The sequence below is a fragment of the Mirounga angustirostris genome, unplaced genomic scaffold (genome assembly GCF_029215605.1).
Source record: "Mirounga angustirostris isolate CCGP_5_RB_7025 unplaced genomic scaffold, mMirAng1.0.hap1 SCAF_16, whole genome shotgun sequence".
In the NCBI taxonomy this organism is placed as follows: domain Eukaryota; kingdom Metazoa; phylum Chordata; class Mammalia; order Carnivora; family Phocidae; genus Mirounga; species Mirounga angustirostris.
Window position 1 is genome coordinate 51,009,170 of NW_026991724.1, and position 18,287 is coordinate 51,027,456.

General features: G+C 58.9%; 2 protein-coding genes across 2 annotated transcripts; one reads left to right on the top strand and one right to left on the bottom strand.

The window, feature by feature from the left end:
* The first annotated feature begins 6,318 nt into the window (after positions 1 to 6,318).
* CCDC8 (coiled-coil domain containing 8) lies at positions 6,319 to 9,132 on the top strand. The gene has a single exon (XM_045891791.3). It carries the CDS (start codon positions 7,109 to 7,111, stop codon positions 8,663 to 8,665), a length of 1,557 nt encoding a protein of 518 aa, XP_045747747.1. The 5' UTR covers positions 6,319 to 7,108; the 3' UTR covers positions 8,666 to 9,132.
* A 6,543-nt stretch (positions 9,133 to 15,675) lies between these two features.
* LOC135362881 (paraneoplastic antigen-like protein 8B) lies at positions 15,676 to 17,418 on the bottom strand. The gene is given in 3 exon segments (XM_064581626.1): positions 15,676 to 16,127; positions 16,130 to 17,285; positions 17,287 to 17,418. Coding segments are annotated over 3 exon segments (1,740 nt in total).
* Positions 17,419 to 18,287: the final 869 nt, after the last annotated feature.

Here is an 18,287-nt window from a genome sequence, read left to right on the forward strand (position 1 = left end):
AAGATGCTTAAGGTTCTCTCCCTCCCTCTCCCTCTGTTCCTCCCCCCTGTGCATGCATTCTCTCCCTCCCTCTTTCTCTAAAATCAATCAATCAACCTTACCATATGGGACATTAAAAAGGGTACATTGTATAAGACATAAATTATACTTCCAATAGAGCTGAGCTTTTTTTTTTTTTTAAAGATTTTATTTATTTATTTGACAGAGAGAGAGGCAGCGAGAGAGGGAACACAAGCAAGGGGAGTGTGAGAGAGAGAAGCAGGCTTCCCGCGGAGCAGGGAGCCCAACGCGGGGCTCGATCCCAGGACCCCGGGATCACGACCTGAGCCGAAGGCAGACGCTTAACGACTGAGCCACCCAGGCACCCGGAGCTTTTTTTTTTTTTTTTAAAAAGTGAAAACAAGAGTGGGGCAGTTGGGAGGTGGGCTGCCTGGGGGAATGACTTCATTTCCATGCCTCAATCTCCTCATCTGTGAAATGGGTTGATAATAGTACCCACTGCTGAGGGCGGTCATGAAGACGCAGAAAGACGCATCTTTATGGGGGAGTTAGGTATGTAATGCCAAAGGTTTCCTAGACTCCTGAGAAAAGGGACTTCTAACCTCTGGATCACCCTGGGGTGAGGCTGGGGGTGCGGGGGGGCAGGCAGCAGAGGGAAGTTCTGCAGGCGGGGGCAGCGGGCATTTGAAAACCCTTCTAAGGTTCTCATCACCCATACCTGATTCCGGGGGTCAGGAGACTGCACAATATTTCACTTTGGGGATAATGGTTCTTGAGAGACAAGGTCACAGAATAAAACTTGGATGTTTTAATTTGGAACTTTCCTCACTGGAGTCTGGGGGATTAGCGGCCACACTGGGGGAGGGGGGATCCTAGATTTGTTCCCTGTGCTTGCTGTAGCAAATCACTGCCAACTGGGCGACTCAGAACAACAGCAGTTTATTCCCTTGAGGCTAGAAGTCCACCATCAAGGTCTCGGGAAGGCTGAGCTCCCTCTGAAGGCTCTAGGGGAGGATCCTTCCTTGCCTCTTCCAGCCTCTGGTAGCTCCTGGTGTTCTTTGGCTCGTGGCCACATCACCCCAGTCTCTGCCTCCATGGTCACACCCCTCCTCTGATTCCTCATGGCTTCTCCTCTGTGTCTGTTATCTCTCTCCACTTCTCTCTTATGAGGACACTCCTGATGTCCCGCCCAGAAAATCCAGGGTAGTCTCATCTCCAAATCCTTCATTACATCTGCAAAGATCCTTCTCCAAATAAAGTAACATTTTCAAATTCCAGGGATTCGAGCCTGAAATCCGGGGGTAGCCATTATCCAAACTATTACAAGATCTCTGAGATTCCCACCCCTCACCCCCTTTAAGGGTCCCTCTATGTTGTTAAAAGTGGAGAAACCCTCATTTCCAGTCTGGCTGGTTTGCAGGCGCTGTGTGGTATTTCCAGATGGCCAAGTTCCTCTCTTGCCTCTGCTCAGCCCCACCAACCATCACCTCTTGTCAGTCACTCGGGAAGATTATTTTTGTAATGCAGTACCCCACCCCACCCCCACCCTAAATGCTCCGATTCAGTAGGTTGCACTCGGGAAATCGTGATTTCCAAAACTCTCGCTAGTGATTCTAATGTACAACCAGATTTGCGAATCACTGCTTTAAAGAAATGTGCCACACGAATGAATGAATGGATAAAGGAACGAACGATTTTTCAAATATACAGCTATTCTGTCGGCTTTGCTTCCATGCTCACCAAACAGCCTCCAGATTTTAGTGTTGAAGAGGTGAGAGGCAGGCGTGGCCCAACTACATGGCTGGTTCTGGAGGCCAGAGTGTGAACAATAAGGCTGCTTCCTGCTATATTTCTTGAGGACCTACTATGTGCTGTCGATGAACCCAACGGTTAAAAAGTACAGAAAATTTATATCCCGTTCATTCTAGACAGGGATCTGATTTCTGGGCAGTTGAGACTGAGGACAAATCCAGTGACTACACCAAAGTTACAAATGTCACCTGGGAGAGAAGTCTTCAGAGACTGCTCACCAACCTTGCTCCCCATCCCCTAGCCACCATAGGCAACTGGGAAAATAAAGGAAGCATGAGAGTATAGGGGTTGGAATCTAAGGAGCCTGAGTGATTCAAAGCTCTGTCACTTACTAGCTGTGTGGCTTTCTTTGGCCTCATTTTTTCTCAGCTGGAAAATGGGAATAAATACTTGCTTAAGAGGGGTCGTAAAGAGTGGGGCACCTGGGTGGCTCAGTCTGTTAGAGCATCAGACTCGTGCTTTCGGCTCAGGTCATGACTTCAGGATCATGATCTCAGGGTCGTGAAATTGAGCGCCCCCCCACCCCCCCCCACCTCTGAGCTCAGCGCAGAGTCTGCTGGAGATTCTCTCTCTCCCTATGCCCCCCCCCCAAATAAGTAAATAAATCTTAAAGAAAAAAAAAGAGGGGTTGTAAGGAGTAAAAGAAAAAATGCAAGGGGAAAGGGAGAAAGTAGGAGCTTGATCAAAGCGAATCATTGTCAGTATTCTCAGGCACCCTACTTTTGGGCATATCCAAAGAAGGGTGGAAATGGTCACAAAAAAAGAAAACCAACACTGATCTACATACACAGATATGGAAAGACTTCAAGCCCAGCTATTCAGTGAAAAAAGCAAAATTTATAGTAATAGATCTAGCACAATCCTCTCGTTCATTCACTCAACAAATATTTTGAGCACCTACCAGCCCCATTCTAGGTTCTGAGAATTCGGCAGTGACAAAACCAGACAAATATCCCCTCATGGGTCGAGTATTTGAATAGTGAGACAACAAATAGTGAGACAACAAATAAGAAAGAATAAATAAATAAGAAAATACTAGGAAGTGGTAAGCACCATGATAAAAATAATTCAGGATAATGTGAAAAATCCCCAGGGGTAAATTCTAAAATTACACGTTTAAGCATTTTTTTTCTTCCTGCAAAAATACAGAGCTATTTCACTGTGGTTACTTTGCTGGAAGAGGGCTGGAGGCTGGAGGCTGGGAGAGGAAGACTTGTTTTTCATTTTATACCTTTCTGGAACTTCATTTTCTTAACGTGTGTGTGTCACTTTTAGTATTTTTTATTTTTAAAAAAGATTTTATTTATTTATTTGACACAGAGAGACACAGCGAGAGAGGGAACACAAGCAGGGCTCCTGGGTGGCTCAGTAGTAGTATTTTTTAAAGTGGCAACCAAGTGTAGCTGGGTAGAGAGATCTGGGCCACGTTTTGCTTTCTTCCCCCATCCTTTTTGGATTTTCATCTCTTTTAAACACGTATAAAAATGGGAGCTGTGATTATCGTTTGTTCTGGGGCGGCTGGAGAAGGCTCTCCGCTGCCAGAGATCTGAGTAATCTAAAATACCCACAGCGGAACTGCTCAGGGGTTGGCAATTTTTGTAAGAATGTTGAACATTTGAGGTTTTCATTTCGAGGATAATCCTCCCCGCCCCGCCCCCGCCCCACTCCCACACATAGACACACACACACACACACACACACACACACCTTTTACCAATTGCAGAACACAAATATCTCATCGGCGAGGTCATTCCACTTGGAAGACTCGACTTTTCGGACTTGGATTCATAAACCAACATTCCTCAAACGGGTAGCCTAGGGATTTTTAGTTTCCGGTAGCTTTTCAGGGAAGCTGAGTGGGGGGCTCAGGCCTAAAGAAGGGATAAGAAGCCCAGAGGAGGTGCCGCCCCCCACCCACTCCGGACCCTCCCGTCCCAGAGCTGACCCGTGCTAAAGCGCGTCTCCTCGTTGCCGTGGAGACCGCTGGGCGGCTGGAAACTGAGCACAAGGGAGGGGCGGGGCGGTGGGAGGCCAGGCGGGGGCTAAGCTCGCCCGCAGGGATGTAGCTTGGCAGAGGGAGGAGAAAATCCAGCAAGCCTATCGACCCGGCTCTGCAAAGGCAAAAACAACCCGAACGAGCCAGTAATTGTGCAAAGGCCTCGCTGAGATCTTCAACCCCACCCCCAAGCATCTTCCTTCCTTCCCTCTCTCCCTTTCCTTCCCTCTTTCTCTCCACATCTGTCTGGTTCTTTCAAGAACTAAATAAAATCCCACGTCGTGAGTTAAATAAAATTATACGTGTTCCTTTTTTTATACCTTGTATTAAAGTCATTATTATTTTAGAGTTTTTTGTTGTTGTTAAAATTTTTCTTTTAACAGTTGTATATTTCATTCTAATTGGTTTCCTTCGTAATCCGATGGATGCGATTCTATGCATTGAAAAACTTTATCTTGAATACGGCCCCATGGCACTCAGAAAGGGTTAAGGATTCCTGAGATAGTGGACTCTGGAGAGGGTAGAGGCCACTCCTATCGTTGAGGAGGGGTAGTGTTGCAGAATGACCTCTCCAAAAAAGGTGACATTTGGGCAGAGGGAAATTGCCAAGAAAAGGTGGGGCCATAACAATCTGGAGGTTGAGAACAGCAAGTGCAAAGGCCCTGAGGTGGAACTGAGCCTGGTGTCTGATGAATAGTGAAGAGGCGGGGGTGGCTGGAGTGGAGTCAGTGAGAAGGAGAGAAAGAGAGAAGGAAGTGGAGGAGGTGTGCTAGGGCTTTGTGGCCCCCGGTGAGGGCTTTGATTTTCTCTGAGTAAGATGGAGGCTTTTTAAAAGAGTAGAGACAGATTGAAGTTTTTAAAAGATTCCCTCCAGCTGCTGGGTTGGGGTCGACTGCAGGCAGTGAGGGGGAAACGGGGAGCTGTTTGCATGGATTCCCCTTTCCCGTAGCTCTGAGAATTCCTAACAACAGCGCCCCACCCCCACCCCACACACACAGCAGGGTGCCTGGAGGAAGCTCTCCCTGCAAGTTCACTGTTATTAGTACCAATGCCATCGTGGTGCATATTGTTGCTGAGCCAGCTGCTTCAGAGTTACTGGGAAGCTTTGCACGTCCTGGGCCCCACATCCCAGGGACCCCGACCCCCCTCTGTCCATGGCCGATTCTGAGGAATTTTGCTTTAATTTAACTTAACATTTTTGACCACTAAAAATCCAAGCAATCGGGCGCCTGGGTGGCTCAGTTGGTTAAGCGACTGCCTTCGGCTCAGGTCATGATCCTGGAGTCCCGGCATCGAGTCCCGCATCGGGCTCCCTGCTCAGCAGGGAGCCTGCTTCTCCCTCTGACCCTCCCCCTTCTCATGTGCTCTCTCTCATTCTCTCTCTCAAATAAATAAATAAAATCTTTAAAAAAAAAATCCAAGCAATCCAAAAAGATATAGAGGGGGAAAAGTACATGTCTCTGCCACCTCTGGGGCTCCCCAGTCTCCCTCCCAGAGACAGCCACTGTCGGCTCCTACCTGAGATCAGTACACCCGCACGTCTAGACCTTTTGCCCGCCCCCCCACACACATATACACACACAAGTTGGACTGTTTCAGATTCAAGTCCAGGTTCCATCACTTATGGCAGTGGGACCTTGAGCAAGCGACTTTACAACCTCAGCTACAAAATGGGAATGATGGGGGTGGGGCGCTTGGGTTGCTCATTCGGTTAAGCGACTGCCTGCCTTCGGCTCAGGTCATGATCTCAGGGTCCTGGGATCAGAGCCCCTGCATTGGGCTCTCTGCTCAGCGGGGAGTCCCTCTGTGCTCTTCCTCTCTCGCTCTTGCTCTATCTCAAGTAAATAAATAAAATCTTAAAAAAAAAAATGGGAATGATCATCAATCCTATTACCGGCATCGTAATGTTACAGGGAGGATTTCGTGGAGCTGATCCACAGAAAGCTCTAGGAAATGCCCCATAAAACCTGACTATCCTTTTTACTAGGTGCTTCTTTGTACATAGCTGCATAGTATTTCAATGTGAGAATCGTACGGCAGAGCCAGTCCCTCCTGATGAACACCACTTCGGTTCATTCACTCACCCCCAAAGTATTTACTGAGCACCTACAGGGTGCCATGCCCCGCGCCAGAGGCTGGGGCAGTAAGATCCTGGTACCAATTTCTCCACCGACCTATATGCTTCAACAGGTAGGACCGGCTGGTACCCAACGTCCTATGATGTTGAAGCCGAACGGTACGGTACCAGCGGCTTGCCAAAGCCACCTCCAGGGTTTGGCTGGAACCCGCGCGTTTGGAAAGGCAGGTTGGGGAACTGCCGCGTCTCCCGGGGAAGGTGCTGACGTGGGCCGTGGCGGGGCGTTCTGCTTGGAAGCGGTGGCCCCAGGGAGGCCCGGAGCGCGGCCACACCCCTGTGGGGGAGGGGAGGGAGGGCGCCCCGAGGGGAGTGGACAGCCCCCCTGTCAGTCTTCCCGAGTCGGGGAGTGTAAGATGAGAAGGGGGAAGGTGGGCCTCACCCTAGGGGAGAGCGAGGAGGAACTTCCTGCCCGCGCGCGCTCCTCGGCGCTGAGCGCACGGGCTGGGAGGCTGCAGGCGCGTCAAGGTCAGCCTGGACGGGGGCGGCCGTCTGCCCGGGGGCGGGAGACCCTCGGGGGGGCTGGGCTGCGGCCTCCAAGCGCCTCGGCCATATTGAACAGCCACGGCCGAGCCGTCTTTGTGCGCGCAGGCCTCTCCCAAGCTGCAGGCGCGTCCCTGAGGCAGGAAGAGCCACGGGGGCAGCCCGTGCGCCCCAACTCGGAGCCCGGACCCCACGTCTGCAGCTGGCGGTGGGTTTCGAGCCTCGGGACTGACCTCACCCCGGCTCACGTAAGCATCCTGGGAACTGATTCCCGCCAGTCCTTGGGGCGGGGGAGCCGGACTTGGTCAAGACTGGACTTTGTGGCGGGCAGAGAAGTTGGGAGGGGTTGGCTCATCCTTGGCTGGAGAGGTGAGACCCTCCGGGCAGTTCTGCGGGGACTCGTCCCACCCCCAGCCCCTAAGACTCAGGCTTACGTGTAGTTTGGGGTCGTTGCCCCCACCCCCGATTTCACCCTGGAGATCTTAAAGACCCTCGAGAAAAGCCACGTGGGGGGCTGGTTCCCCTGGGGCTTCCTCCCATCCCCCGACTGCCTGATCCTCTGGAGCGTCCCTGATGTCTGCAAAGATGTGGACTTGGACGTCCTCGTGGAAGCCTTGAAGCCCGTGGGGACCTTCAAGAAGATCGGCAAGGTGTTCCGCAGGGAGGAGGACTCCACGGTGGGGATGCTGCAGATCGGGGAGGACGTGGACTATCTGCTCATCCCCCGGGAGGTCAGGCTGGCGGGAGGCGTGTGGAGGGTCATCTCCAAGCCCGCCACCAAGGAGGCGGAATTTCGCGAGCGGCTGACCCAGTTTCTGGAGGAAGAAGGCCGCACACTGGAGGACGTGGCCCGCATCATTGAGAAGAGCACCCCACACCCGCCCCAGCCCCCCAAAAAGCCCAAGGAGCCCCAGGTGAGGAGGAGAGTCCAGCAGATGGTGACCCCTCCCCCGCGGCTGGTCGTGGGCACCTATGACAGCAGCAACGTCAGCGACAGCGAGTTCAGTGACTTCGAGACCTCCAGAGACAAGGGTGACAAGGGTCACAAAGGCGCGGGGCGCAGCAGGAAGGTGCGCAAAATGCCAGTCAGTTACCTGGGCAGCAAATTTCTGGGGAGCGACCTGGAGAGTGAGGACGACGAGGAGCTGGTGGAGGCCTTCCTGCAGCGAGGGGAGAAGAAGCCCAGCGCGCCACCTGCCCGCCGCCGCGTGAACCTGCCCGTGCCCATGTTTGAGGACAACCCCAGGCCGCAGCTGTCCAAGGCGGACAGGTGGCGAGAGTACGTCAGCCAGGTGTCCTGGGGCAAGCTGAAGCGGAGGGTGAAGGGTTGGGCGCCCAGGTCCAGCCCCGAGGGGAGCGAGGCTCAGCAGGCCTCTCCCAGGCTAGAGAGGGTTGGGGCATCAGGGCCGGGCAGAGCCAGCCCGGGGGATAATGTGGGCAACACAGGAGATGGGCAGGGGCCGGAGACGCCCCCAAGACGATGGAAGCCCAAAATCAAATGGGCCTCTTTTCGCCATCGAAGGAGGGAGGAAGCAGCATCCACAGATCAGGGGGCAGGGGCTGCAGGTGATCAGAGGGCAGAGGCTGCAGATGATCAGAGGGCAGAGGCTGCAGATGATCAGAGGGCAGAGGCTGCAGATGATCAGAGAGCTGAGGCTGCAGATGATCAGGGGGCTGAGGCTGCAGATGATCAGGGGGCTGAGGCTGCAGATGATCAGGGGGCTGAGCCTGCAGATGATCAGGGGGCTGAGCCTGCAGATGATCAGGGGGCTGAGGCTGCAGATAATCAGAGGATAGAGGCTATAGATAATCAGAGGGCAGAGGCCATACCCGTCCAGGGGGCAGAGCCTGAGGATAACCCAGGGGCAGAAGCCATAGCTGTCCAGAGGGCAGAGGCTGCAAATAATCAGAGGGAAGGGGCTGCAGATAATCAAAGGGCAGAGGCCCCAGCTGTCCAGGAGGCAGAGGCTGCATCGGATGGGGCAGGAGCCCCAGCTGCCCGGGGGGCCATAGGGACAACCCAAGGAGCTAAGGCCCGGAAACAGGTCAAGACAGTGAGGTTCCAGACCCCTGGACGTTTTTCGTGGTTTCGCAAACACCGGAGAGCCTTCTGGCACACTCCCCGGTTGCCAACCCTGCCCAAGAGAGTCCCCAGGGCAGGCGAGGCCAGGAGCCTTAGGGTGTTGAGGGCAGAGGCCAGAGCAGAAGCCGAGCAGGGAGAACGAGAAGACCAGCTGTGAGGCGAGGGCAGGGGCTCCCTGGAGCTTGCTGCCACCTGCCATGTTGTCACCACCCAGGGCGCGGCCTCCCCCTCCCGCGCTGGGATGGAGATGCCCTTCCTGCGGCCATACTTGAAAATGGAGCTGGACAAGGGCCAGGCAGCAGGCCTCCCATCTCTACCCAACACCCCTCTGTCTTGTTAAAAGTTTATCTTTCATGCGTTGATTTTTTTTTTAAAAACAGACTCTTTCTAGTCACCCAAGGAACGTAAAGAAAGAGCCGTACAAAGGGGTTGCATCACTCATGATTTTAACTTCTCCAGTGCAACTCTAGGTGCTCAGCTTGAAGGGGGGAAGTGGTAGAGAAATTCTCTCCCCTCCCCTCTCCCTTCCTCTTCTTTTCTACCACCCACTTAACATTGGCCGCCTCCTTGAACTTGAAAAAAAGGGCACAAGCCAACATGCAAATAAAAATATTTACCACGAGATTTCCTGCCTTTGGATTGGGCAACTGACGAACGCTCCAGGGTTATGTCGTCACTCCCTTGTATTCCCTCTGCTCCCACCCTCCAGGATGGTGCCCTGTGTTTATGTCACTTTGCTTGCCATCCCCGTACCCCTGGCTCCTGGCCCATGAGGAGGGTGTCTCTAGCACATTACATACTTCCCCTGACCTCAGTTACATGGGCAGAATAATCATCTGGGAACATGTCCAAAATTCAGATTCTGGGGCCCTTCATGCCAGAGCTGTGGATTTGCTCCAGCTGCCTGTGTGGCCCAGGAATCTTGTTTCAATCAAGCCCCCCAAAACATCTCCTGGGACAGATTGGCCACTGGGCGCACTGAAAACTCTTTGCTCTAGAGACAGGCCAAAAAGCCCGATCTGGGTGTGATGTGTAGTGAGCTGTGACTGGCACTCATGATTGGGGACAGATAGGGTTGCTAAGGCCCCATGGGCACTGAGGGACCTCTCTCTGTATTATCTTGTGTCCCCCAAACCCCCACCCCACCCACCAAAAACAGCATATGACCACACCCCAGCCTCGCTGAGGGCGGGAGGAAAGAGAAATCACGGAGGAGGGAGACCTGGAGGCCAGCTCTGTCTTGGCTGGGACTGCAGTCCTGGCCTGGGTTTTTTCTTAGTTTTCGCTTCTAGAACTAAAGAATCGCCTGCTCTCACCTGCTCCTGTTCTGGAAGTAGTAGCTGCTGGTGCTCCTTCCATAGGATGCTAAGAGTCCCTTTGCACGTAGTACAGTTCACAGTCCCTAGCCCAGCAAGGAAAAGCCCCAAGGGAGTTGGGAAGAAAGACAGGGTGTGGACCCCACCTGCAGGGATGGACTGTGCTGGGGGCCAGGGAATAACTAGGCTGGATGGGTCTGTCTCTGGAGTGCCCAGTGCATGCTCTAGATGCCAGGTTGGTGGTACCAATGGGGGCTGTCTCCATCTGGGAGAATTGCAGGCACATGCCCACGAGGGTTTGGAGTTCCAGAAGGGGAAAGAAGGTGGGAGCGGTGATGGGGAGAGACACCAGGAGGGGACTCCCAGATATGGGGCCAATCCCTCCCTCCCGCAGATTCTCCGTTTGTCCCTCCCATCCCCAGCAATCCAGGCATGAGCATCCAGGGAGGCCCAGGAGGCAGAGATCCCTTGGGTTCTCTGAAATTGTATCAGGGCTTTCATGTTACTTTTAATCCAAGGGGATTTCGTTTATCACCTGAAGGGCCCAGTCCCCAAATGCAACCCATGGATGCTTCCAGGGTTATGGTTTCAAACATGCCAGGATATTCATGGGGAGAAGCACCAGAAAATAGGAGGACACCCTAAATGTGGACACTCCTAAATATCCCCAAAGGGAAAAACAACGGAACACATCCATAGAGGTGCCACCTTGCGACACCAGGGACTTTCTGAGTCCCTCATGCTGGTGTGCCTTGGCAGGAGGAAACCACAAAGGGGCAGGGTTAGGATTTGGAGCCTGGCTCGCCCCTCGCACCGCCCCTTATAAGCTTTGTTACCTTCCCGCTGATTACCTTGTGCCCCTTTGTGCCTCTACTTACTCATCTTAAAGGGGGATCCCAAGATTTGCGGAGACAATGGAAGAAGACGTAATGTGTTGGAGTTCAAATCAACCCCAAAAGACCTCCTCTGTCATTGTCCTATTCCTGTTCTACATCAGAGGTGGCCAGAACTTCTCGAGACATCTCAGCCCTGATGAGGGCCCCTGGGACAGGGGCTGCCAATCCTGGCTGGTGTGTGGAATGACCCGGGAGCTTTCCAACACCCCTGCCCAGCCTGCATGCTCAGAGATTCTCGTGCAAGTGGTGCAGGGTGTGGTTGGGGCTCCCAGAGCCCCGAGGCTTGCTGGGTGATTCCAACATGCACCCGGGACCGACAGCTGCCACCCCAGGGCTCCAGGAGATAATCAGACCCCACAGCAGACCCCTCTCAAGCTGGTGGCGCAGCAGAATCCATCGGAAGCTCTTCTAAAACACAGACTGCTGGATCCCAACCCCAAGTGATTCCCTAGGTGTGGGGTGGGCTCAAGAATATGCTTTTCTATCAAGCTCCAGGTGATGCTAATGCTGCTGATCCCGGGACCTCACACGAAGGACCGCTGGCCTCCAGAAACGTCCACTTTCCGCAGCCTGACATTCAGAGGTGGAGCTTTGGGCCTGGAAGGCCCTGGGCCAGTGCGTGCAGCATCCTGCGCCCTCGGCGGGAGGCTTCGCCGCGGCGCCTTTAACGAGCGGTCCTGCAGCGCCCCCTGGTGGGAACTGCGGGGGCTGCAGTTAGTGCGGGCTTTCTCCCGTCTCGCGGGTGGCGGGTGGTGGGGAGCCGGCGGCGTCAGCTGGTCCTGGAGCCCCCAATCTTCCCTCTAGAAGTTCTGGGACCCGACCCCATTGGCAGGAGTCCCGGGACTCGACGGGGCCGAGGGGCCGGGACGGGACAGGTTGGGCCTGGGAGTGCGGGGCGAGCTTGGGTAGGGGATGGGGCTGGGGGGCACCGCGGCCACAGGCTCTGGAACGGTAAGCGGTTATGCGAGGGAGCCCCGGAGGAGGACAAACCCAAGTTCGAGCTCCCTTCCCCGCCTCCAGAGCCTCACTTTCCTCATCTGGGAAATGGGAGTGAAAACCTGCCTTCCTCCTATTCCCCCAGCCCTACTCTATGCACAGAATCAAACAAAGACACATACAACCCAACCCTAATCTCGTCACCCCACAGACCCCCACAGGGACACCATCAGCACGGGAGGTGGCACTGGAGGGGTCCGTGATCACCCGTGAATGACCCCTCGGATCAGGGGCCTGAGCCGTTCCGCGGCCTGGACGCGCCTCCGTCGGGCACCCGCCGGCCCAGCCCTCCCCTCTTCGGGTCTTCGCTCAAAGGTCACCTTCTCCGTGACGGCGCCCCCGAACCACCCGAAATGCGCGAGGCTGGCAAACCCTGCCCAGCCGACGGCTCGCCCTGCCGCCTCCCCGGGTCGCGCCACAGCGCGCGCTGCTCCGGAAGCGTCTTCTCGGCGTCCCCGCCCCACGGCGCCCCGCGAGGGTCCGCGTTTGTGGGTGTCCGGCCGGCCGCCGCGCCAGCGCCGAGCGGGCCCCGGGCCTGGCTCCGCGTCCCCGCGGCCCGCACCGTCCGTCCCGCCTCCGCCCGGCGCCGCCTCCTGCCGCCGCCGGGCCCGCGGGCGCTCGGCTCGGTGTCCTCGGGGCTGCGCGCCACCGTGCGCGGGCACCGTGCTGGCGCCGGGGACGCGGCGGGGGACAGGGCGACCCCAGCCCGGGTCCCGGGGGCGGCGCCTGAGCGCTCCCGCGGCCCCTCGGCCCACGGTCGCCCACCCCCGGCTCCCGATTCCTCTGCCCGGTGCGCGGCGGCCGTCGGAAAGCCGGGGGCGGGGACGCTCTCCGGAAGCTGCTCGGCCTGCGCTGTGGGCGGCGGGGACGTGGCCCAGGGGCGCCTGGGTCCCTGGCCGGGGAACGCGGCTGCCTGGTGGATCCTCTGGAGCGCAGCGAGCCGGGCTCTGGGCCGCAGCGGCGCTTCCCGGGGCCGGAGCAGCTTGCTGCACTCCTCACCTTGGGGCAACCTGACCTTCCCTTCTGCACTTTGACCTGCAGTACCCGTGTCCTCAGCGGGGTGTCTGGCAACAAATTAGTGTGGCGGGTGACAACCCATCAGAGCTTGGAAAAGTGGGGGTGTGGGGGAAGGGTTACATTTAGATAGGGTGGTCAGGGAAGCCCTCCCTGGGAATGGGACAGTTGCACAAAGACTGGGAGGAAGTGGAGGGTGGGGCTATGCAAATATCCTGGGGAAAGGCACTCCAGGCCAGGGGGACCGCAAGTGCAAAGGCCCTGAGGCAGGAATGGCCTCCAAGTGCTCCCTGAACAGCAAGGAGATCTGGGTGTCTGAAGGCACGGGAGAGTGGCGGGCAGTGAGGCAGAGAAAATGGGGACAGAGGAACCACACTGGTGCTATCCCAGAGAACTTTCTGTGATGGTGGAAATGTCCTATACTTGCGCTGGAATGGTAGCCAGTGGGTCCATGCGATTCTGGAGCACGTGTAAGGCGGCTGGTATGGCTGAGGGAAAGGATATTCCATCTTATTTAATTTTATTTAAATTTATTGTCCCTTGTGACCAGAGATTACTCTACTGGACAGAGCAGGTGTAGACCACTATAAGAACTTCAGTTTAACCTGTGGGGGCAAAGGAAGACTTTGAAGGGTTTGGGGAGGAGAGTGAGGGAATCAAACAGCCGACTGAGTTCCAAAAGGGCCCCTCTAGCAATGTTGTAGCCATGTATGGGGGAGGAGCAGGGAGGGAGGCAGGATCCCAGTAGGAGCAGAGATAGGACCCCCTTAGTCTGGGTCCATGGCAAACCTTAGGCCCAGGGGCCAGGGGCCGGGCCTCATGGTGAGTGGGAGTGGGGTGCTGACTATGGAGGGCTACAGGCCAGAGAGCGAGGTAAAGGGTCCACATGGGCACCAGGGTGAGGTATAGTTGGGCAGAGACTAACCTGGGGGCTAGGGAATGGAGCAGACACAGGGACCAGATGAGGTGCAGGGGGAGTAGTGTAGGAACCAGATTTAGGGGTGATGGCTGGGCCCCAGAAAGTGCAGCCGGATGGGCCAAGAAAGGGCATTCTAAAGATTATGGAGTGCTGGGGCCTGGCAAGATACAATAAAGCAACAGACAGCTCAGGCTAGAGTGGGAGGAGGAGGCCAGAGGTGGGGGCAGGTAGAAGCTAAAGCAAGGCAGAATTTATATGGCTGCAGATAGGTCAGGGGGCTGGGCCAGGGGGACAGCCACTGAACAAGCAAGGGACACTGGGTATAAATCAATGACAGGACAGTCCCAGGTGTTCCAGCTGGACTTCAGTTATGGGAGATGGGGCATCCCCGGCCCCATGGTCCAGAGCACAGAGACCCAGGCCAGAATGTTCAACTCACTTTACTGAAGGGTCCCAGGCAACCAGTGCACAAGGAAAGGAGCCTACGCCTGCTCTGGGGCTCTCCCCACCCCAGGAGGCCGCAGAGGCCACTCAGCCCAGGGCCATCCCCCCCCAACAGGGAGGAGGGGGCTTCCTCCCCAGCCCCAGCCCCAGGTCTACCCTAGCCTGCTCCGTGGTGATCTGAGGAACTGTCCCATGGAGGTCCCTGTGGTTCTGAGGGAGGCAGCTTCTGGAACAGCTGAAGCACATCCTGAGTCTGCTCCTGCACCTGGGGGTCCCCAGGCGGGGCTCACACAGTCCAGTCGGGCTGTGAGGGCGCCCCCAGGCCCCTGCGCCTTCCTGGAGACATGGAGGGAGGGCCCTCCTGGCAACCCCTGGGGACAGGGACTCTGGCTCAGGCACACACAGCCCCAGGGCAAGAGGACTTGGCATCCGGGGCAGAGCGCTACGGAGGGGACACAGTGAGGTGGGCAGCAAGGGCTGGTGTCCGCTTCACCACGCGGACACTGACACCCCGCGGAAGCAGCCACACTTGGGACAGCAGGTGCTGACCCCCCACAGCGCTGAGCCATGCTCCTGGGGGAACCCGGGACCCCGCATCCTCTTAGGCCAGGGGCTGCAAGACCAGTGCTGAGGGGCTGGTCAGCCCACGGCACAGGGGGGACAGCTGTTGGGACGAGGGGGCGGGGGAGGGGAGGGGACCATGGGCCTGCGGGAGGTGCGCTGCCCGGCACTGCCAATGAGGGAAGCCAGAAATCTGGAGTTTATGGGATTGAAAATGGTGGCAAATAATTCAGATTTTTGGCAATCACTGGGCAGCCTGAGGGAGATTCAGCCTGTGGACAGTAGCAGGCGGCCGGCCTTGGCCTTGAGGGGCTGGCTCACTTGTCTCAGCTGCACCCCAGGGGGGCAGGCCTGGTGCCCTGTCCCTTCCTCCTCCTCCTCCTCCGCTGCCCCCGCCCTTCCCCACCTCTCCTCCCTCCTCTGTCAGAGGACCTCTCCCCTCCCCGAGGAGCTGCCCCCTCTGCCCTTCGGCTGCCCCTCTTTCTGATATCATCTCCTCCCCCAAGCAGGGAGGATCAGCCTTCAGGCCTCAGCTACACGCAGACACGCACGGCCCAGCTGGGTGGCCCAGGCTCCATCCCAGAGCCCAGGCCCCATGAGACCGGGGCGGGGGGCCAGGGACGCAGGCCAAAAGCAGGCGTCTGGAACGACGGGGGCCTCGCAGAGAGCCCGAAAGAACTCTCTGGCCCGGCGGGCCTCCCCACTGCCCCACGGCCGCCGCCACGCTCACCCCGGTGCTAACCCGCGCCGCGCAAAGCCCAGCGCCCTGGGTGGGCCCCGAGACACCGTCCCATCACCTGGGGCTGCTGCGTCCGGGGAGCCCGCACCTCTCTCCTTCTTCCCTGGGGATCGCTCCCGCCGCCTGCCAAGGAGGGACTGCGAGGGGCCGGGCAGGCAGGCGGGCGGCGGGAGGCCCGCGGCGCAGCAGAGCGGGGGTGGGCGCGGAGAAGCGGGGAGGCCGCCTCGGCCGCAGGGGGGCGGGGGCAGCGCCCCGGGGGCGGCCGCGCGGCTCCGGGGTCCCCTAGCGGCCGCCCCTGGGGGGCTGCCTCCCGCCGCGACGAGCCTTCCTCCCGCCCGCCGACTCGGAGCCGGGGGGCGGCGGAGCCCTGGCCTCGCCGGCCTGGACGTGGGCCCCCGCGCCCGCGCGCCCCTTCTTTTTCCCGTGCGCCGCGGCCCGGTCCTCGGCCGGCGTCTCGAGACTGACCGCCCGCCCGCCGCCGCCGCCTCCCCCTCGGCGTCTGCGGGAGCCCGACGGGGCGGGGGCCGCGCCCGCCTCGCCCACCTCGCCCAGCGCCCCGGAGGCCGTGCGGGCCCGCTTGGCCCGCGCCTTGCCGGACGCCCGGGGCTCGGCCTGCGACTCCTCGCTCTCCGCCGCCTCGGCCGCCGCCGCCGCGCCCTCCCGGGCCGCCAGCAGCGCCACGAGCTCCAGGAGGCCCCCCTCGCCGGCGCCCCAGCCCGCCAGGGGGCCACGCGCGCCCTCTTGCCGGGGGCCGGGGGGTCGGGCGCGGCCAGGGCGCAGATGCACTCCCGCAGGCTCCCGCCGCCCGCGGCCTTCCGCAGCACCAGGGCGTCCAGCTGGCGGCCCGCCTCCTCCACCTTCCCGCGGGCTCCCCCGGTGTCCTGGGACAGGACGCCCAGGACCTCGCGGAGGGCATCCGTCCCGTCTCTCCTGGCGCTCCAGCCCAGGGACTCCATCACCGAAGCGATCTTCAGCAGCTCGTCGCGGGCCCAGGCGTCCGACGGGTCCGTATAGGCCACAATGGCCACAAAGTCGGGGTTGTCCAGCGCCTCGTCTCCCGCCTCCCCGTTCGGCTGCGACTCGCTCTCGGGAGCGTCGCCGTGCGCCGGCTCCTCGTCGCCCGCGTCTCGCACGGCAAGCAGGGCCACTAAGTCGGGGCCGCGGCGGCTCCGGCCTTGGCCGCCGCCGTTGAGGCTGACGGCCTCGGGCCCCGGCGCGCCTTTCTCCGTCGGCTCCCGCTTGGCTCTGTCGGTCACCGTCACCAGGGCCAAGAACTCGCGGGGCCCCTGGCCTGCGTGCGCGCCGCTCCGCAGGGCCCACTCCTTCTTGCTGAGCTCCTGGGCGGCCTGGTGCAGCGTGGCGGACGGCGCGCTCTGCGCCTCGTCGGCGCTCAGGTCGTCGGGGTCCAGCTCCTCGAGCACGATGCCCAGGCTGCCCTCGGAAGAGGCGCCCGACTCCCGCCGGGCCCACGTGGGCCGCCGCCCCCCTCGCTCGCTCTTCTGGCTCTTCTGGCCCTTCGGGGCCCACCTGTTGCCTCTGGCTCTGTTTCTGCGAGCCCGGCGGCCCCGCCTGGGAGGTGGGCCAGCCCTCCTGGCCGCCGGCTCTGAGCCCTGGGCCCGGGGCTCCCAGGCCCGAGAGAGGAGCGTGTCCCCGGCGGCCCCGGGCCCCGCGGCCTGCGAGGGCCTCTCATTCAGCACCAGGCGTCTCATCTGCCTCAGGACTCCTGGGTCCTCCGCGGGGTCCTGACACACAACCCTCCAGACCCCGTCCTTGCCCGGGATCTCCCTGGGGACGGACGCGTGATTTATGTCCTGCACAAACTCCACCAGGGCGGCCTTGGCCTTGTGGTCCCTCGCGGCCCTGGCGTTCCACAGCCTGAACGTGCCCAAGGGGCAGGAAGGCCGGCTGCAAGACGGCTTCGATGGCCGCCCGCTCCAGGCCCTCCGGGATGCCGGTGACCAGCAGGGCCCGGTGCATGTCCACATCCAGCCCCCGGCACCAGTCCCGCAAAAGGCTCACGGCCATGGTGCCTCTAGCCTGATGCAGCAGCCTGGTGCTCATGCCCCCTCTCCCGGGCTGTTGGCGAATCCGCAGGGGGCTTTCGGGTCTGCTTGCTGCTTTAGCCGGGCTTGCTGCGGGCCTGGCTGAGAGCCCAGACAGGATGAAGCTCTCTGGGAGCAACAGGTCCCCCTTCTCCCCGACCACTGCCCCCAGCTGCTGGGATCTCCTGGTCGAGGATCACTGGTCTCTTGCTCCAGGTCTCCTGCTCCAGCCAAGTGTGAACCTGCTCCCCCTTCCTCTTCCTCCTGACGGGTTCTCTCTCTCTCCCAACCCTACTGTAGGCAGCAGGTTTGGACTCCTGGGCGCTGGCATCCCTCTTTCCCCCATTGGCTATTGCGATTTCCATGGCAACCATTTTGAGGCTGTTGTCAGGGGCTGAGCATTTGTTTGAAGGAGCTCACTGGGACCTTTCATGATTCAGGGTGGCAGGTCTCACCCAGAGAACTCAGTCTCACTAACCTGGGACCCATCTCAGGGAACCAGGCTTTAATGGGGGGTTACTCTGGTCCAGCAGAGAGAACTGTAGGCAGAGGGAGAGGGAGAAACAGACTCCCTGCTGAGCAGGGAGCCTGTTGCGGGGCTCCATGCGGGGCTCGATCCCAGGACCCTGGGATCAGGACCTCAGCCACCCAGGTGCCCCCAAATCAGTGATTTCTTTCTTCTCAGCCTACCTGGTGGCTGAGCTGTCAGTCTGCCCAAGCATGGTTCTGTCCTGCAAACACTGACTAACAACTTGCCTATGGATGGGGGTGCTGGGGGGGAGGGGCAGTGAGACTGCCTTTACTGGCCCCCTGTTGGTATGAGACCTGGGGTCCCCGGAGCGAGGCAAGAAG